This window comes from Cyclopterus lumpus, chromosome 9 (assembly GCF_009769545.1).
Source record: "Cyclopterus lumpus isolate fCycLum1 chromosome 9, fCycLum1.pri, whole genome shotgun sequence".
Classification (NCBI taxonomy): Eukaryota; Metazoa; Chordata; class Actinopteri; order Perciformes; family Cyclopteridae; genus Cyclopterus; species Cyclopterus lumpus.
In genome coordinates, this window is record NC_046974.1 from 22,891,113 (window position 1) to 22,911,905 (window position 20,793).

Below are 20,793 nucleotides of genomic sequence, written 5' to 3' on the forward strand. Positions count from 1 at the left end.
TTATTTGTAGAGCACATTTTTAACAACAAGGTAATTCAAAGTCCTTCACATAAAACCATTAAAAGCATCAAAACATAATGCAAAAGAAAAACAATTAAGAACATTCATTAAAACATTTAAAAGTCAAAAAGCAAGAAATAGAATAAAAGTTGCAATGCAGTAGTGAGATGCAGAAATTGATTGATATCCTTGAATCTGGTTCAATTAAAGGCAACAGCAAACAGAAAAGTCTTCAATCTGGAGTTAGAGGAGCTGAGGGTCTCTGAGGGTCTCTGAGGGTCTCTGCAGACCTGTAACTTTCAGGGACTTTGTTCCAGATATGTGGAGCAGAAAAGCTGAATGCTGCTTCTCCATGTTTGGTTCTGACTCTTGGAACAGGAAGTAGACCAGTCCCAGGCGACTTGAGGGGTGGTTCATAAGGTAGCAGCAGATCACAAATGTATTTAGGCCCTAAACCATTTAGTGCTTTAGAAAGCAGAAGCAGGATTTTAAAGTCAATTCTGTGTTGGACAGGAAGCCAGTGCAAAGACAACTGGAGTGATATGATCCACTTTCCTGGTCTTAGTGAGGACTCGAGCTGCAGCGTTCTGATTGACTTTTTACAGAGGCCTGTGAACGCACCGTTACAGTAGTCAAGTCTACTGAAGACAAGTTACTCCAAATTATGTTAGAGACATAAGTCCTCTAATCCTTGATATATTCTTCAGGTGATAGTAAGCTGATTTTGTAATTATCTTGATATGGTTGTTCAGGTTAAGGTCTGAATCCATAACTACACCTGGATTTCTGGCTTGGTTTGTGGTTTTTGACATCAGTGATTGAAGCTGAGCGCTGACCTTCGATCGTTCATCCTTGGGACCAAAAGCAATGACTTCTGTTTTATCTTTATTTAATTGAAGACAATTCTGGCATATCCAGTTGTTGATTTCTTCAATGCATTTAGCTAGCCCTTGTATGGGATTAATAGTCCCCTGGTGATATAGTTATGTAGATTTGTGTGTCGTCAGCATAATTATGATAACACACTTTGTTGTTTTTCATAATCTGAGCCAGTGGAAGCATGTAGATGTTGAACAGAAGAGGCCCCAGTATTGAACCTTGGGGAACACCACACGTCTGTCTAGTAGTAAGTCATGGTCGACCGTGTCGAATGCAGTACAGAGATCTAGTAATACTAAGACTGAAGTGTTGCCACTGTCTGTGTTTAAGTGGATGTCGTTGAAAACCTTAACATGAGCAGTTTCAGTACTGTGGTGCTGACGAAAGCCGGACTGGAAGACATCAAAACAGTTATTTTCGGCAACAAAGTTGTTCAGCTGTTGAAAAACCCATTTTTCCATTATTTTACTTAATATTGGCCTATAATTCTTCATTATTTCGGGCTCTAAACTAGCCTTTTTTAAGAGTGGTTTAATAACTTCAGTTTTTAGGGCTTGTGGGAAAACACCTGAGAGAAGGGATGTGTTTACAATTTGTAAAAGATCAGTGGTCATGCAGTGTGAAATATTTTAAGTGTGTTGGGAGAATATCCAAGCAGCAGGACGATGTTTTCAGATGTTGTATAATGTCTTCTTTGGTTGATTGAATGAAATTGTATGCAGGGAGATTGCACTCTCAAAGAAAACACAGAAATGATCAGACAGTGCAACATCAGTTACAGCAACCGTACATGTTCAGACCTTTGGTGATGATGAGGTCTAGAGAGTGCCCCTTGTTGTGGGTGGGACATGTTACATGCTGAGTCAGATCATAGTTATCAAGGACACCTCATAGTTCTATAGACCCTCTGTCCTGGGGATTATCAACATGGATATTAAAAATCGCTAACAGTGACAACACAATCAAAATATATACAGATTATAGACAGCAGTTCAGTAAACTCCTTAATGTTGAGGTTGGAGACTCCTCCTCTTGGCTCTCCTTAGACGGTGGGGGGCATCCTTTCCGTGAGGTCTCTACAGCTCTGCTGGGGTGGTTATCTCTGGTTTAGACTCCTGTTGTCTCCTGTCCTTGGCAGTGGGAACAGACTGGTGACGCAGGAAGAAAAATAGGTTAGAGGTAAACAGTTTTACCCCTGACTCGTTCAGGCAAACTCCATCTGCCTTAAAAAGATATCTGCGCTCCCAGAAAAGGTAAAGATTGTTGATCAAATTTACTGAATGGTCAGTTTTTAACCGTGGGATAGTCAGCCACGATGTCCAAGATCTTTTCTCTTAAGTTGGAGACCATATCCGTCGAAAATTATTTTGGTATTCTTGCTGCATCATTCTGACATCTTTTATAGCATAGTCACCAACAATCAGAGTCTCAGGCCCAGTCAGTAGCTTTTCCTGCGGCCTTTTATGAGCACATTTACTCTCAGTTCTTATCCTGTTTTGAGAAGATAGCTGCTTATCCAGTTCATCAGCTTTAGGATCCTGCGACAGTGTAGTAAATCTGTTTTCAAGTTATAGGCTTGGTTGTCATGGAGGTATTTTGCTGGTTTTACTTTCCCCAGCTGCCTGCAGGGGTTGAGGAGAAGTTCTGCCTGTGTGGTAGTGCAGGCCAGCCAGTCACATTTGTAACAACTCCTGTTACCATCCCCGGGTTTCTTCCCCCCCCCCCCAGAACCAAGGAATGAGTACACTGTGTGTAACGTTTGGCAATATCCTTTATTCAGGTCTCTGCTCTGCCGGTCTCATGCTCCATCTCCAACACACCTGCTATAGGGGCAAGACCCACTACCCCTGATCCACTGCAGCTGAGGCTAATTAAGCCTCTTCCCAGCACCTGTTCCCTGAGCAACTCCCCGCTCCCCCCCCTGCAGCTGAGCCTAACCAGGCCCCAGCCATCACACCATTGTATTGATTTGGGATCAATAATGCAGCTTTATAAAAGGGTGTAGCAAGATGTCTCCGATAAGCACCCCTATCAGTGCATGGACGGGACAAATATCCATGCTCGTCGCCGCCTCAGGGTGAAGGTCTCCTGGGTGAGCCCATACTGACTGGCACATCGTCATAAAACAGGTGCATTTCTGGGGCAATCGAGGCGTTGCGTAACACCGACCGGCAGGACATCCCGCGGGTTGACCTGAAGAGATTTATTTAATAGCACCCACTATTTGCCTTCGCTCACACAGAGCGAAGGCAAATAGTGGCGAAATGTGACTCATGACATGTGTTTGTGTGACCAAGCTGTCCTTTTTTTTGTGTGTGTGGGGGGGGCTGCATGTTACTGCTGACTTAATTTCATTAACTTCCCAGTCCACTTGCAGCTACTTTGGCTCGCCTATTTATTTATTTTATCAGACTACACCATGCATTTTCCCTTTTGTTTTTTCCACACTAAACAAACGGCATAAAACAGAACTGAATCATGTGTCTTTCGCCTCATACAGTGTCACCTGCTCTCCGGTGTGGCCATAACAGTCTCGCTGGATATGAGAAACTTGGTACATATATATTTTTTAAATGTTTTAGTATTATTTATTTTTCAGAGAGAGGTGCTGAAGCTATCAAATGTGTACGTTAACGTTACGTTTTGAGTATTATGAAAAGCGCTATATAAATTAAATGCATTATTATTATTATTATTAACACCCAGCAACCCCCACAAAAAGCCCCACATGTATGCATGCATGCATTTTGCAAAAACGAGCTGTGTGCATGTCATGTGCTCGTTGCACACAGTATGAGACACGCAGATAAATGAAGACAACACAACATGAAGTTCTGTGAAAGGGTAATGTTTAATAGTCTACAGTTATGGCCAGAGTTATCCTTTGCTGCGTCACGGAAATCCTTTTGAAAGCAATACGCACTGTGTGTGTACATATATATATATATATATATATATATATATATATATATATATATATATATATATATATATATATATACACAGCTACAATTAGAAATTAGAATATGCCAAAATCCTGAGAAAAGGTTTGGGTTTCATCTAAACACGTTGTCTGCTAGTAACACAAAAAGAAAGTATCTTGGTCAGAGTATGAATACATTCAGGAGTAACAGAGGCTTGCCGATTTAAACACTCTCTCTCGTCCTCTTCAGTACTCTCCTGCAAATAAATTACAACTTTAAAAAAAAAAAAAAAAAAAAAAAAAAAACACACACACACACACCTCTAAAGCTTTACATTTTCTTTTTTTCCAAATGCAAAAGGAACTAACTTTTCTTTTTTTTTTTTGTCATTGAGTTATGCAAACGATGTTACACTGTTACGATTTCCAACAGGTGTTAAGACAATTTTTTGAGTGGCATGAATTGACAGTAAAATACAGCTATAAAAGTGCTCCATCGATAACAAAACAGTTGATTGCATAACTTTGACTTTTCTTTTCTTGAGATATAAAAATGTTTAACACTATAACAGCAATACCCCCCTCCCCCCCTCCTTTTTTTGTTTGTTAAATGCTCAAGCTCTACTCTCAGACTATGGGCCATAACTTTACAAAAGTGTGGTTACACAGGTTGGTGGATAAACAGGAATGTTGTTATTGGGGAAGGGTCTCCTCAGGCCCAGCAAACAAAAGGCAGATTCAATCCATGTCCGAGCCTATTCATGCATTCGTCCTGTGCTCATCAGTATTTGCCGAGCTCACACTGGGCAAGCGATAAAGCCATTCTAATTACTGGGATGTCCTTTTGAACCGGCCTGCTCCTGATTTCTAAATGGGTTGCTTAGTCATAGCGGGTCCACATTTCGCTTCCCCCAGCAGTTTCCCCTTGATTCAACCTCACAACATTGTCATTTTTTTTTAATGCAACTGCCTTCGTCACCCGGGAGCCTCCTTTGGTGACCGTTAGTTGTTCTCTTGTGAGATTGTAGATTCCTGAGGGAAAAACAGAGCAAGGGGTCAGGTCGTTAGTCACTGAATTACACTTATCCCTTTGCCTTTCAGTGCGCGCCAGCTAAAACAGGGTTATTCAAAGGCAGGTTCTCAATTCGGACCTCAGGGTTTCCAATGTGATACGGCAGCTAATCGCTCGTCAGTCTCAAAAACCACAACAGCCTTGGACCGCTGTCGAGAGCGCGGGGCGTATAGCGAGTTAACTTCTGCTTATCTTATCTTATCTCCTTCCTCTGTTTGGTGTTGCAATCCAATAACAGTGTGATGGTCAAGGTGTGCTTATACAACCTGTATATTTCCCGATAAGGCCGCTGTCTCTTGTTTTCACATCTGTGTGCTATTTTCGCTCGTCTGCGGTTCTCATTTCATAACGTGCAGCGCTTTGGACTCCAACGTCAAAAAGGTAACGCAATATCTGAAAAGTTCATCCTGCGACGACATTTTCTCGCCTTGCCAAAGCAGCAATTTTTGCCGAAGCGGCAGCAACTGGAAACACATGTGATGGAGAGCAAATGGAAACTTTCTATTAAATCCTTACAACTACGAAGGGTGCTGCTTTAATTGCTCATAGGTCGTGTCTAATGAGAGTACCAAGACACTATAAAAACCTCCCACTTCCTGCTAATAAGGGTGGGGGGGGGGGGGGTAGTCTGTAAGCACCCCTTCGTGTGGTGGTAATTTATATATTGAGGCTTTCAGGGTTTTTTGTACAGCGCATATTGCCAGAATATCACATATATTTGGGTTTCACGTCCCACAATCATAATTTCCACCAACAGAGTTTGACAAGGTGTGGGTGTCCAAAGACCAAGAAGCACTCTTCAATCAAAGCCATAAAAACAAAAAGGTCCCTTACAATTGGAGTCTTCTCTCCGTATTTGCTGCTGAAAGTCATCTTCACAGTGTTCTTGTGCCCCGTCCGCTGGTCAAAGGTCTGGCAGGCCTGGAAAGGCGGACTGTACAGGTGCAAACTGACTGCGCACTCTGTGTGGCTGCCGTTTTCCACCCGATGCAGGCCAAGGGAGTCTGAAATGTGCAAACGCACCAACAGGCAAAACATACATTAAGACAGCCGTTACCACTGGAATGCTGTGAAAGGAGAGAGCAGACATCACACCGGGCCTCTGATGGCTTTGAGGAAATACCTCTGGTATCACTCTGCGCTGTAAACACTGACACACACGGTCCCGATTGTTTCAGAGATAATATGTATCTCATGAACACAGAGAGCGGCAGGAATGAAACCTGGAGATAAGTTTGCCGTTCTGCTATTCTGATTCCTTTGTTTTGAAGTCAATGTGTTCTTTAAATGGATGTTGCCTTGTCTGTGGTTGCCACAAGCTCAGGAGATTTTAAAGTTGTGTTCTAAGGTATGAAATGTTTTAATTAGTAATGTAAATAGCCCTTGTGCGAGTTTTGAGGCTTTAAAATGTTAGCTTTTTAAACTTCTGACAGCTGCATTAGCGCTTCAAAAATCATCTGTGAAAGTTATCTGGCGGAACAAAACATAAATGTTTTTTCATATCGCGGAGAGATTATTTTGTGAGATAATCCAAAAACCCAATGGAAACGCCCCTTGTTGCCAACGGGACTAACTTGCGGCGTCGGGGTTAGCAATTCGGGGTTAAGTGTCTTAAGGATACATCGACTAGGGATAGCGGAGGCGGGGATTGAACGGCTGATCCTCTTATTGAAAGACGGACCTGCTAACCACTGACCCACACCAGCCCTTTACAAGCTAGATGCATATACATGTCTGAAGCAGATGCAAAGAAACGATCCGCACACAGTCCGGTTCCTCACCGTTAATGTAAGCGACCGTGTTCTCCTGGAGAATCCTCTGTGACTTCTGGACCATGGGCCCTTGTGATTTACTCTCCGGCCAGTGGAACAGCGTCTCCTTCAGCTGACCCTGCAGCAGCTTCATGAAGCAATGGGAGTCTGTGTGGTCGTGAATGCTGCTGCAAATCGTACGGAAACGCACAAGGACACCGTGTCAGAATCACCGTCCTCTTTGTGACCAAAAAGCAACATTGTAATTTCAAATTGTGGGATTCTGGTAACAAGTGGAGACCGTTTTTTCTTCTTCTTCTTCATGACATTCAGACTGTTCCTCTTGTGAGTAATGAGCCGTAACAATTGCATAATTCAAGTAATTTCAGTTGTCCGGTCGCTACAGACATGTTTGTAACCATTAATCCTAACTGTTTGTGCTATCTGCTCGTCAGACACTATCTAATCAATCCTATGAAGACACAGATATTATCATGAGAAGAAACTGGATCTTTACTTTTCCACAGAAGTTTGCTTCAGGTGTTCAGGCGGCATTTGCTGACATAGTGAGACAAGCGACGGATATTATCAAATAACATTTGCATAACCTTCCTGTCTGTAGAACACAGGACTCTCTTATCTCTATTGACTTGAATCGCCACGGGAGATAAGTAGTAATAGCTTTATGCAACAGCCATAATGAGTTTTGATTAGCATGTGATCTCTGAGACAAACCGACTCACCTGCCGTGGCCTTCTCCCCAGCACAGAATCATGAGGTTGAACTTCCCGTTGCCCTCGTCAACCAAGTTCCTCGTGTACCTGCAAGAGAGAAGATATGCTAAAAAAACAACAAAGAAAACACAAACAGGGAGACATCCGGCACATTAGAGAAGGTATCAAAGGAGACCAGAGGTGAACCGTTGTCACAAAATGTTAATTAAATGTTCTGGAAATGTTAATTTGAAATGATGGGGGGGGGGGGGGGGGGGGGGGGGGGGGGGACGACCCGTGCTACTGAATTCCAATAATGTAGAATCGTTTTCGGACACACTATCAATGTGAGCACCAAGATAATATAATTTCACATATCGAGCAAACTCCACTATCCCACACGGTGACCCTATTGTGGTATTACTTCGTAATGCATCACCTATATTGTTAAACACTCTGTCACCTGAATAAAAATGCATCTGGACCCCAGGGGAGGGGGTAGGGGAGGCTAGAGGGGGTGGAACAGACAACAAAGGGGGGTCATTGCTGATACTGTTATGACCACACAGATAACTTCGGCCTGGAAGTATTGGTATTTGAGTTCCTGCTCCGGTCTCCAAATACTCCCGAGGCAGCTGCAGCTCCCTTCGCGGTGTGAGTGCGCCCGTTCTCGGTATTGATTGGATTTCACCCTCCCTCCGTGGACACCCCCTCGCTAATCAAAACACTGTGGCCTTTGAAACGCGTCTGAATGGAGCGCCCATATGTTGTCGCGAGGAGATAAAACATCAAGGATAAAGTGGTTTTTTTGAGGCTATCAGCTCAATGCCTCCAGTCACGGGAATTTGGTTTTTTTCCTCCTTTCCTTATTTTGAATAAGAGGCGAGCAAAGTCATTATTTTGTATGGAAACTGCATTTAGTTTTTTAAAAAATTATAAACATTTTCAACTGATTGTATCAATGTAACAAATGCACTCAATTTGCTAACTTATTTCAAGGGAAGTTTGCTTTTCTAGAGCAGCAACAAAAGTTGTTTTTTTACCTGTACTGGTCAAACTTGGCATACTTCATCCACTCCTGAGGGTTGGTCTCGTATGCTTCCATAATGTCTTGGACCTCCTCAACATTGATGGAGTCGCTCTCGAAGATTTTGTGCAGGGTTTGTATCAGGTCGTCCAGAGTCTCTGGCTTAACCACCTCGGTGTGCTCCATCTCTCTGCGGAGGAGGGGGAGGGGAGCTTCTGCTTCAGATAGTTCTCCTCAACCAAAAACAACAGGTTCCTCTTGTACCAACTCTCCGCGAGTCGTTTACTTTTTATAGGCTGGCGCTGCAATTTAGGGGCGAGCTGGCCTCGGACTGTACCATTATGGGAGAAGGTGGACGCCCTGCACCACGCAGTCTATTTTAAATACACTTTCTTTTTTCTTTTATTTTTTATCATGCGCGCATAATGCAATATTGCCGACGGAATGAACGCAGCTGCATCTTCATCACACTCGCTCAATAGAAATAACACATGTTCTATATATTAGTTTCTTATTTCGCATGTTTCCACTCAAAAACATATGCAGTCGCTTCACTCATCAGCAACTTGGACTAATCCTCTCTGAGTCCAATTCCACCACGTTGCCACAAACACAGAGCCCCCCCCACCCCTCCTCCTCTCTCTTTCTCCCTGAGCCATTTCTCCAACAATGGATGTCCAGCCCCGATTTGTGTTGTTTTGTGGCCCCCTCTTCTCCAGAAACTCTGTCACAACACTGCCCAAGGTGTGTGTGTGTGTGTGTGTGTGTGTGTGTGTGTGCGTGCGTGTGTGTGCATGTGTGTGTGCGTGTGTGTGTGTGTGCGTGTGTGAGGCTCACAAACAAAGTGGAGATGGAAAAGAAAAGTGTGCGGGGGAGAAACAAGAATGATGTCATATCAAAAATATAAACCGAACACACAAGACAATGGACAAAGGGAAAGTGATTTGTTAACACTGCAGATGCTTTGCTTGATTCAAAAAGGCATTTGGCCCTATTATCGCCTCACTTCTTGTCAAAACAAGATTATACCATTAAAGGTGCAGGGTGTGAGTGAACCATTGCTGTTAAACAGCTCTACTGATTCAATCAGTTCAGTTAAATGAGAAAGTCACGTATAGAAACACAAAAAGGGATAAATATCCCAGTTATTGGCTTGTCCTTGGAGCCGAGTGTCTGCCACTAAATCATAAACCACTCTTATGTATGCATCGGATTCCTCCACATAAATACACAGGCCATACATGCGTCATGTCAGTGGAAGCTTCCACAGCATTTGATTGACGTGTTACTGTGGGTCCTACTGGTGCAGATGTAAATAAAGGGTTTTGTTCCTGCACGCTCAGAAATATATATCACTGCAGGTGTTGATATATCATCAACATCAGATGTTGCTGAGGCTCCACCTTGTGGCTAAAAGTCAAACCGAGGCTATACATTCAGTATCACAGGGGATATTAAATGATGATGATATAATTGTTGTTTTTCTATTATTTTTTTTAATTTCACACTTTAGGGGTCACAACTAATTTCCACTTAAACAACAATAATATCGTTGCATAAATCATATTCGTAAGACCTAATAAAAACATAAATACGGACAATTGAATTAATACATATTTGATAAAACGCAAGAAATTGAGAGAAAGACCCAGTCAAATCCAAACCACTGCACGGATGATCCACGTATTTCTCTTATCAGTAATATTTAAACACCTTTCCTCTCTGCAGTTCACAGCGCCGGACGGAGGCTCGGTTTGAACCGTCGCGGCTTCTGTAGCAGCAGCAGGAGGAGGAGGAGGAGGAGGAGGAGAGCTCGTCCTTTGACGTGGAATATTTCCGTAAAGAGACGATGGAGGAGTAGCAGTGCGGAGCTCGAAGATATCCCGTATTATCCATAAATCGAGACGGGATTTCGCACTGCACCCTCAGTTGGATCTGGGTTCACGGGAGTTGACAGTCGACAGTCTTCCGCAGACTGACCCCCTTTCTGTCCCCCCGCCTCCTCGCACTCAGCTACAGTCATGATAAAAGCCATTTTAATATTCAACAACCATGGGAAACCGAGGCTTTCTAAATTCTACGAGCATTATGTGAGTAACGTGTCCATTCTTTGCATATTTTGTATTGTTCGTAGAGGTTGTGACAGGCGGAAGTGAATACAAAAATAAGATACTTCGTATTGTGTTTGTCCTAAAGCAAAGCAAGGCGGATGTAGCTATACCTTTTAACAACAATGCGTGAATGTCATGTTGTCGCACACTGTTTGAATGGGAAGGTGTGTTTAGGCTACTTCGCACGCGCCCCGTGATGTGCCGTGCGGTTGTTTCAAACCCCCCCCCCCAGGTGTATAAGATATCAGTCTGAGCCCTGCTGTCCTTTTTAACATTCTGAATAATTAAACGCACGCGAGCCGAGGCGAAGCTATCGCATTCCCGGTGGAGCCTGTGCGAACAGGACTGTGCCCCAAATGTCTCGCGTAACGTGCAGCGACGTGAGGCCATTCTTGTTTGTGTCACATGACTTTGATGACGCCCTCGTGAGAGTCTCGTGCGCTCGCCAAGCGGCCTTTCGCCGCTTCAATTAGCCCTCATTAAGTCGGAGGGAAGTTCACCTGCTCTGAAACTCCGAGCGGTTAGCGGCTAACGGGTGATGTAATATTCGTTGTCGGGCAGGCTGCGCTGGCTTGTTCTCATAATTGGATTTATATCTCACGGTTGGCTGTATGCCCATTCTTTAATATTGGTGCCACAATAGCATGGTGACGTAGCATCTTGATTTAATTGGCAACTGTGTGAACCATTGGATGTAAAACGTGTGGATGTCCCCTTACCGATAGCACTTTGTTGTTTAGCACTTTAGTAGCACTTAAATGGCACTTACGGATAGTACTCTGTAGTTTTTAACACGAAATTGTACTTGCTTGATTCTTGTTGTTCTGAGTTTGGACTCATGGTTTAATGCACTTATTGTAAGTCGCTTTGGATAAAAGCGTCAGCTAAATGACATGTAATGTAATGTAAAACAATAAAATAAAGTGTGAGGTTTGAGGTTTCTCTGTGTACTGAACTGAAGTTCAAACCTAAAGTACTCCTACTTAACTTGAGTATTTCCATTTACTGCTACTTTATACTTTTACACAACTACAATTCAGAGGGAATTTTGTATTTTGTACTGCACATTTATTTCACAACTCAAGTTACTCGTATCTTTGCAGATGAAGATGAATACGTGTTGTACAAAATCAACAGATATAAATTATGATGTGTTATTAAAGGTCAAGATAACTCTATTTTGAAGCTAGTATTTTAGTTTTGAATGCAATACTTTCACAACAACAACAACTTGTAGTAGTACCTTTACACTACGATATTGCTACTTTATTCTGAACTACAAGACATTAATACTTCATTCACCACTGGGTGTATGTGAGTAGGATGAATATCTTTTCAATCAATTCATCGTCTGAGTATTTCCTCAATCAGTTAGTTTATACCATGTTAGAATACTGTGAAAAGGCCCACCAACATTGTGTGTGTGTGTGTGTGTGTGTGTGTGTATATATATCATTTATAAGGCAAAGAAATGCATTCATCAATTTGAATCGAATGGTTTCTGGTCCAGACTTCGGACAGACAACAGTGACTGGAATTTGTCACAATTGTTTTATACATGAATGGATTAATTAACAAACAAAAAAAACTACATGCACATTCCCTGCACTTAGAAATGGTCTGAGCAGTGTTGTTTCATCCAGCATGGTTTAATATCTACTTATGGAGAATCAGGAGGATGCATTGAACGTGACTGGATTATAAGCGGCCCGTGTAGACACCATCTGTTATATTAGAAGCCGAGGTGTCTGCTTACTGGCTGGCAGGGTATACTCTTTCACACATTCTGGTAGCTCTGAAAACTGTTTTCAACAGCAAGTTAAATTATGAACTTGCACAATTTAATCCAATATTTAATAATAATACATTCTATTTGTAAGGCACTCTTGATTCAAGAATCTCAGAGTGCACGGCAAGTGACACGGTTCCCCTGTTATTGGAGGCCCCTTGGCATCAGAAACATCTTCACGAGAAGTTCTAAAAAACAAAGCTGCTGTATCATTAATCTGTGAGTGCCTTATCGCTGCTAGTCCCATGCTCCAAGTCACATGATTGACACGGCCTTCCAGCCAGCTGCAAGCTGGTCTCTCTCTCAAATTGAAAAGATATTAAAAAAAATACATATAAGTAAATGACCTGTTGAGTTGAACTAAACAGAAAAACCTATTCCTCCATAGTGTTTTGCAAAAATGTGTAGTTTCTTTTCTTCTCAGACTGCTAGGGACGCCTGTTTAGCAGGACTTGCATACACCAATTTTCCCAGCGTCATTCCTATCTATGTTCTGACGGGTATTCTTCAAGGTTTCAGATATTGTTTTACAACACAGGGTTGCACAATGAAAAGTTGTAAAAAATAAAATAAGTATAAGTATCAGAAAAAAGCTTAGCCCAATTCATAGAACATTTTATTCCTAAAAACACGATAAGATATACTTTATTGTCCCGCCTCCCGTGGGGAAATTTGTCTTGGGCTCCAAGCCGCTGCATCACACAATCCACATGCACGCATAGAACATAGATCAGACAAACACTCATGCATAAACATGCTTCAATTCACACGTCCACAACAGTTAGGATGTGTGTGTGTGTGTGTGTGTGTGTGTGTGTGTGTGTGTGTGTGTGTGTGTGTGTGTGTGTGTGTGTGTGTGTGTGTGTGTGTGTGTGTGTGTGTGTGTGTGTGTGTGTGTGTGTGTGTGTGTGTGTGTGTGTGTGTGTGTGTGTGTGTGTGTGTGTGTGTGTGTGTGTGTGTGTGTGTGTGTGTGTGTGTGTGTGTGTGTGTGTGTGTGTGTGTGTCTTCTGCCTTCTGCTTAGGCGCAAACGAAATGGCTCAGTGGAAGCAAACGGCACATTATTCAGCAGCTCCTCTTTGCTTATAGTTTTTCTGTTGACACACTCTGTTTTTCCTCCTGCAGAGTGAAGACACGGAGCAACAGATCATCAGGGAAACCTTCCACCTGGTCTCGAAAAGAGATGAGAACGTCTGTAACTTCCTCGAAGGTGGAATGTAAGCTTGGGATTGGGGGGCTGTGTGTTCGAAATGCGAACAGAAGTAAAACACTCGAGTTAATCATCTTCGTGCTGAGAAGGTAAAGCTTTATGAACAAGCGGCGGCGGTAGGGACAGTGTTTTTGTCAAAGTTCATCCATTATTCACGAATGACGAGCAGAAGTAGGCGTCGCTTTACCTCCCGAAAGGACGGCGCTCGCTCTTTTCTCTCTTGCACTTGTTTGTGGTGAAATGGTTAAACCTTTTTTATTATAGTGTGCAACTACAGATTGACTACGTCCACCAAAATACTCCCTTTTATTCTCATTTCCCTTTTGTGTGATTACACAGGATTAGGCAGTGTTACCACATTTCCACAGTCATTGAGGTCAAACCAGCCGCCTGGATAAGCATGAATTTTTCATATCTTCCGATGTTTCTATGTCCTGTCTTTTTAAGTATGTGTTGACGCATAGCTGAACACATCCGGTCACAACATGTTCATGGCATGATTGTCTGTGATTGACCTACGTGTAATGTAGTCCCCTCGGGACGGGTGTGATGTTCACTTGTCCCGCCCCCCGCTGTGTTTCAGGTTGATTGGAGGATCGGACTACAGGCTGATCTACAGACACTACGCCACACTGTACTTTGTGTTTTGCGTGGACTCCTCGGAGAGTGAGCTAGGGATTTTAGACTTGATCCAGGTAAAAAGCTGAAAGAATGTGTGTCTGTTACACTTTCGGTGTCTTTCTTGATTTGTTTTTGTGTTGCAATCCATAACAAGTGTTTAGTGCCAGCCATTAACCTGATATCTCATCAGGAACGCCTTATTTGGCACAAACGTTGACTGACACTCAAGTTGAACCCATTTAGAATTTGATGGCCAAAGGTCACCTCACAAAACACTTTTGGTGCCACAACTCAAGAATTAACATGCTGATTGGGACAATCTCACACAATGATCTCTTAGGAGTGATGGTATTTTTGGAGAGACGTGACGTGTCGTGCGGGGGGGGGGGGGGCACAGGACCGCGAGGCTCCGATTCCGGTTTGACATTAAATTCCTTCTATTTTTCAGGTATTTGTGGAAACGCTGGACAAATGCTTTGAGAACGTCTGTGAGCTCGACTTAATTTTCCATGTCGACAAGGTAGGTCATGCTCTTGTGACAGTTTACCTCTTTGTTGTGATGCTTATTAATAAAGCTGTTTTTATTGCCCCCTAAGTGGCACACTTATCTGATGACTTGCGGCTTATGCTGTCACAGATTAACCGCTGTGACATTGACAGATTTTCAGGGACTTCCCAGATTTTGTGGTTGAGCAATCGTCAGTCATGTCTGGTCAATGATGCAGTGTTTTTACAGCGACTTCTTACAAGAAACTTGAATACATACATATATTGATTTAATTCATTAATCAGCAACTCTTTTGATAATTGATTTGTGGTTTTAGTAATTCTTCAAGCACAAATGGCAAACATCCTCGTTGTCAGGAGGATTTTCTGCTTTTTTTTTGTCCTCTGTGAACTGAATATTATTGGGTTTTATGCTGCTCGGACAAAATAAGCAATTTAACTGTCACCTGGGTTCACGCAAAATCCAGTACCATTTGTACTATTTCTACTCTATAGAAAAACAATTCCTCATTTAACATTCATAAGCAGGATAGGACATTTGGTACATGTTTTATAACATGCTATAATGTAGTACATACATGTGACATATTCCTGCTGGGGGCACCCAGAACTACAGGCTGGTATCTAAATAGATTATGAGTATGATAACAGTAAAACACAATTGTAATGCTATAAAATGTATGTCTATAGCATTACAATTGTGTTTTACTATTATCATATCATATATATATATATATATATATATATATATATATATATATATATATATACTTAATATACTAAAATGTATATACTTGCATATAATTATATATTAAACACTTAAAACTAAGTCAGAACGGTTGACTCACTGTGAAAGCAATGCCTGTTTAATAACAAAAAGACATGATCCCCGAGCTTAACTTTTTTCCCCCCAGGTCCACAACATTCTGGCGGAGATGGTGATGGGCGGGATGGTGCTGGAGACCAACATGAACGAAATCATCACGCAGGTGGATTCCCAGAACAAGATGGAGAAGTCTGAGGTAAGCCTGTCACTGCCCCGTCCGCCGTGTGCACTGCGACTCGATTCCACCGACCGGTACTCTCTGCCGCTACCGCTAGCATGCACGGGATGCAGGCGTGTGTGTGTGTGTGTGTGTGCTGCAACCTGCATGCTCCTCTCCAGTGACCTCCTCCTCGAGTGTTTGTGCTCCTTTTTATTACTTTTTAAATAATCTTTTTTGCGGCCTCTCCCCTCCCTGCTACACTGCTCTCACCTTAAGTCAAGACTCATGTCATTTGCTACGGAAACGTAACTGTACCATTGTCCAGTGCCTATCCAGAATTTGTGACCATTGAATCATATTTGTCATATCTTCGTGAAAACAGGCTGGTTGTAGGCTTCTTCTTGTTCTTATTCTTATTCTTATTCAAGAAGAGAATGTCCATTTAATTTATTCTTGGAAGTAAATGTTTTTCCCAGTGTCTTTTTTGTTGTCACATCTATAAGCCAGTGTCCTTGCTTGGATATCTGCTCTTTGCAAGGACATTGCTTTGCTTTCCATCCAGCTTCTGCGAGCAGATAATCCTTTGTTTACTTATTTGAACGTTTTAATCCGACAGACAGCCAGAGACAATTTCATGAAATCATTTCTGTTTTGCCTAATGCGGATTTTAGACTCCGAAGGTCCTCAAGCTTAACCGGCTTTGTTTTTTAAATTACTTGCAAAGCACTGCGATGACGTCTCAAAATTGAGGCAATGTTCTTGGAGTCCTTTTCTTTTTTATTTTTGCAATGAGAAATGCAAACACAAAGTTATACACATTTGTTGTATTAACAAGGTAGGGAAGGGTTACATTGTCAGGTTTTAACTGGCTGACCTGCATTATGTGCTTTCAATGACACAGAATCTTCTTTTTTTGATTGATGTTCTGTAAGCAGAGTCCTTGACTGTTCTACAATCATCAGAGCTGCTCCGTCCTTCCCTCTTGGACCTACCCTAGACCGCAGTGTGTGTTTTTCACACTGATGCTAATTCAAAATGACTTTGTCCTTTTAGAGGGCAGTGTCTGGGGGAACAAGGAATGAGCTGTTCCACTTCCAGACTGGCAAAGAAAGACTGCTTAAGTATCATTCGTGTTTTTTCCCATCAAACTTTCTCAATTATTATCTGTATTTCTGACGATAAGACTGATTGTGGGCAAAGCTTCAGATCATTTTTGGTTTTAAAGATGTGGTCTACGATAGGTCCTATCACTTTTTTTCCTGTGGAGATAAACTGTAATTACTTTAATCTGCTTTAACATTCCTCATTCCTCTTTTTCCTGACCCTGTCTAGTTCTTTCCATTCTTCTCTCTCTTTACAGACGTTTATCTTTCAGTCTACCAGGCAGGACAGGTAGACACAGGTACTGCTAAATTTACAACCAAGTACTGTAATCTTAACTGAAGTTGATCCCTTCCTCACCTTAAGTCTCACCCAAAGGCCCTCCATGTAATAGCAAACTGACTTCACTAACATACAGTACGAATCTTTCATGGCAGACCCAAAAATGTTTTGCCACCGGTGAATGTACAGGTGGCGGATAATAGAAACACCCGACAGAATAATGCGGTCTATTAATGTTGAGCTGCTGTTAGAGATTGTTGTTCAACTCTGCTAATTTCTGATGCTGTAGTTTGTATCGGTGCATTGCACATAATGTCAGGTCCTTATGTCTCACTACTATATTGCCCACCCACTGTAGTATCAAGAAATCCAAATATATATTTATTTTATTTTTTATTTTTTTAAAGAACATATAATACTTATTTAATGTCTTGTTTTACGGCTATAGCATGTAAAATTGGGAAATATGTTTTTTTGCTTTCTTGCAGTTAGATGAGAAGATATGGTCGATATGTAGCTAATTAGCTTAAGTATATTAGAATCTATGGTAGATTGCAGATATGTAGCGACAGCTTGCAGCTAGTTATCTTAAGGATATTAGAAGATATGGTAGATTGCATATATGTAGCTACAGCTTGCAGCTAGTTAGCTTAGTTGCATGAGAATATATGGTAGATATGTAACTACATATCGGGTGTTATGTGCAGGACAATCTGTTGGCTGGGGCCAGTTGCTGGGAACTAAACCAGTGGAAACTGTAAATTCCTGGTCCTGACAAAGAATGCTGACACATAACTCCTGGTGGAATGGCAACATTGTTGTATTTGTACAGGTTGAACAAAGATATAACCTGTTAATTGTTGTGCTCGTAGGTGGATTTGTCTGCACATGTTTGGACAGAGCCAGTCTGTCTGTTTTCTCCAGCCTTTGTGCTAAGCTAAGATGAGCTAGCTGTAACTGTTACCGTAGCGCCACAAGTGGTATGAAGTTTCTCATTTAACTCTAAGCTAAAAAGCAGATACGCACATCACACCAAATGATGACTTATTCCTTTGAGGCCTCCCCTTCTAAACCACACGTATAGTTTGCCTTAAACCAACAATTAAAACCCTCTACTGTCGACCTTCCCGCTTTTCTTTTGCACCGGTATCTCTCACAGGCAAAAGATGCGTTCCATAATCCTAACGTACAAAGACCAGAGAATCGAGCCATTGTTGTGTGTTACACAGCTGGTGTTGCTATTCCTGCACATATTAGTCACCCAGCATTTGATTAACAACCAACTATCATGGACTTGCACAGTGGGTCTCCAGGCTACCCCGCTGTGAGGGGAAAAAATATATATATCTTGGAGAGCCTGACTCCTGAATACTGAGCCCATGTGCTCGATCAGCATTCCTCCCGGTTAACGCCTCGGTCGTCTTTCCCTCTAACACAAGTCTCCTTGATTCTTGGCAGAAGGAGGAATGCTCCACTGAAATAACCTTGTGAAAACGAGCAAAGTGGATGACTCCACATTCCAGACATAGCTTCTGCGCGTCCTATCGCTAAATGATTCACGAGGCCGCTCGTTTGAACGGCGGCAGAGAGAACGCGCAGCTCTCTGTGGTGGCTTTAAACCCTCATGGGTCATTTTTGGGTCTGCCCACTGAAGATTCAGTCAGGGGGATCTCTAATCGCAGTGACTCTCTAATGTCTGCACACGCTTGAGACAACAACATTGAATCATTCACTCATCACACACTTTTTTAAATTTTTTATTGTTCCAAAAGAAGCGTTGATGCTTTTCCTTTTTGAAAACGCTTAATTGCTCCTTAACGGTTTTGCATTGAGATTCATTGTGTTAGAGTGAAGTGCCCCCCCTCTGTCCCTGAGAATAGATTTCCCATTGTAGTTCAGTACTAACAGGCTCATGTCATCAGTAGTTCACACAATAGATGTGTAAACGGCACAACATTCTTGTTCCTCCACTCACTAATATGTATTTAGATATTTACAGTAATCTGTAGTCTTCTCCAGAAGTAATTCAACCCACTAGAAGATCAGTGACACCTGTATTGTTATGGCTAATATCATGTTGACATGCTTTTTTTCCCCCCAAAATTTGACTTCTATACATACCTATCTATCCAAACATCATTTCCGTCTTCACATCCAAATCCATTTTTTTTCTGCTTTACCCAGTTCTCTCCTTCCATTTTTGCCCTTATCGGTCTTCGAGAGTCCGGTGGGTTCACTTTCCAAGCAATGCTGCCTTTTGTCCATTTGATGAATGTCCAGTACCGCTCAGTACTTCAAAACTTAGCGAATGGTCTAGTGCAATGTGTCCTCACAGTTGATTCATAATTGGCTCTGGTTGTGATGTAAGTCATTATAGAACCAACTGATGCATGTGCATATGAAGCTATGAAGGCATCTGAATGTACATTTGCACACGTTGTCTGTCTTTGTAGCTGTCAGTGCTTTTGCATTTTGTCAGCGGTTGACTGTTTCTTTCTTTTTTTTCTTTTACGTCTAGTACTTTGTTTAGCACAGTGTGTGTGTGTGTGTGTTCAATGTCCACTGTTCAATGTGTTGTCGTGTGTGTGTTTAACATTTCTTTTTTTATTAACTGATTTGTATCTTATCAACTCTCCGTGTGTGTGTACAGGCCGGTATTGCAGGAGCGCCGGCTCGTGCCGTGTCAGCTGTAAAGAACATGAACCTGCCGGAAATGCCCAGAAACATCAACATTGGTGACATCAGCATCAAAGTGCCAAATTTACCCTCCTTCAAGTAGTGGCAGCGACATCGTGAAGCTGCAGATGTGAGCCAATGTTTACCGCGATGCAATCTGTATACCAAAACCTCAAATTACCAACTTTTATCAAAACTACACAGATTGAAGGTACCGTTTGATTTGACACTCCTTGTTTTGGTGTTTTTTTTCCCCCTCTCTCCTGCTACAGAAGAAACGTTTTACGTATTTAGTTTGTGCTATCTGTATGAAGAAAAAATGAAGTATTTATTTATTTGTGGTACATTCCTTCTGCCTCGATGGAGGTTTGCCCTTGATGTTCAGCTGCTACAGTACAGATCTGTGTCAGTTTTGTAACTGAAATGATTTCACTGACAAGTGTTTACTCGGAGAGAGCGTGGCAGGTAGTGACGTTGTGGGACAGTCTCATTGGTGTGGGTATTCCACTCAATCAATGGAGGAAACTATTTCGAGGACCAAATCAAAACGGGTCGGCCACAGTATTGACGGTCATGCATTACAGCTCATTTGTAAAATCAGTGCAAAGAATATTATTGTATTACAGATATGCTGTGTGACAGAAATATGGAAATATATATGCTGACATGATTTTCTATTGTCTTATTTGTACGCAAAATATTTTATCATGTCTTATCAAATATTTCTCTTAATTTTAATTTGTGCATGACTTTTTTTTTCTTTTTTTCTTTCCTTTTTCAACATAATAAACTGTCGAAACGCAACCTTGGTGTTTGCCTTATTTGATTATTACGCTTATCTTATATTTTCAATGTGTCAAATATACTTGACTTACTGTAATGACATGTCCGTAGGTGCAGCATGTCATTACGTTGTCCCTGGTGATGATGCTCCACTGATGACTGTATTAATGGTTAATAAAACATTACCCTATGCCTTTGTACATCTGTTAGGAAGCAGTTATTAAGAATACGTTTTAGGTTTAGGTCTCCATTTCCACACATTCTTGGAGAATGCATACCATCTTTGTTAACACCTTATAAACACTTACTGTTGCAGACTTGATTTGCCCTTTATGAATGACTGCGCATATATATATATATATAC

The 20,793-nt window shown here is 41.8% G+C and overlaps 2 protein-coding genes across 3 annotated transcripts; one reads left to right on the forward strand and one right to left on the reverse strand.

Moving 5' to 3' along the window:
- Window positions 1–4,120: 4,120 nt before the first annotated feature.
- cdo1 (cysteine dioxygenase, type I) lies at window positions 4,121–8,627 on the reverse strand. Its single transcript, XM_034541677.1, has 5 exons — window positions 8,382–8,627; window positions 7,369–7,446; window positions 6,656–6,813; window positions 5,709–5,878; window positions 4,121–4,834 (listed from the first exon to the last, which is right to left on the reverse strand). The coding sequence occupies exons 1-5, from the start codon at window positions 8,549–8,551 to the stop codon at window positions 4,805–4,807; spliced, it is 606 nt and encodes a 201-aa protein (XP_034397568.1). The 5' UTR covers window positions 8,552–8,627; the 3' UTR covers window positions 4,121–4,804.
- A 1,499-nt stretch (window positions 8,628–10,126) lies between these two features.
- Window positions 10,127–20,450, forward strand: ap3s1 (adaptor related protein complex 3 subunit sigma 1). Of its 2 annotated transcripts, none has more exons than XM_034541932.1 (6): window positions 10,127–10,455; window positions 13,389–13,480; window positions 14,057–14,168; window positions 14,543–14,614; window positions 15,516–15,623; window positions 19,621–20,450. In XM_034541932.1, exons 1-6 carry the CDS (start codon window positions 10,387–10,389, stop codon window positions 19,747–19,749), a joined length of 582 nt encoding a protein of 193 aa, XP_034397823.1. In that variant the 5' UTR covers window positions 10,127–10,386; the 3' UTR covers window positions 19,750–20,450. The 2 variants fall into 2 exon arrangements, with proteins under 2 accessions (XP_034397823.1, XP_034397822.1); XM_034541931.1 differs by having other exon boundaries at window positions 10,130–10,455; window positions 13,389–13,562.
- Window positions 20,451–20,793: the final 343 nt, after the last annotated feature.

Excerpts from the sequence above, each read along its gene's own strand:
- ap3s1 (XM_034541931.1), top strand. The coding sequence starts at position 10,418 with ATGGGAAACCGAGGCTTTCTAAATTCTACGAGCATTAT. Across the intron at positions 10,456-13,388 it reads CTAAATTCTACGAGCATTAT|AGTGAAGACACGGAGCAACA; the intron begins GTGAGTAACGTG and ends TTCCTCCTGCAG. Across the intron at positions 15,624-19,620 it reads ACAAGATGGAGAAGTCTGAG|GCCGGTATTGCAGGAGCGCC; the intron begins GTAAGCCTGTCA and ends GTGTGTGTACAG.
- cdo1 (XM_034541677.1), bottom strand. The coding sequence starts at position 8,551 with ATGGAGCACACCGAGGTGGTTAAGCCAGAGACTCTGGACGACCTGATA. Across the intron at positions 7,447-8,381 it reads GCCAAGTTTGACCAGTACAG|GTACACGAGGAACTTGGTTG; the intron begins GTAAAAAAACAA and ends TCTCTCTTGCAG. Across the intron at positions 4,835-5,708 it reads ACGGAGAGAAGACTCCAATT|GAATCTACAATCTCACAAGA; the intron begins GTAAGGGACCTT and ends TTTTTCCCTCAG.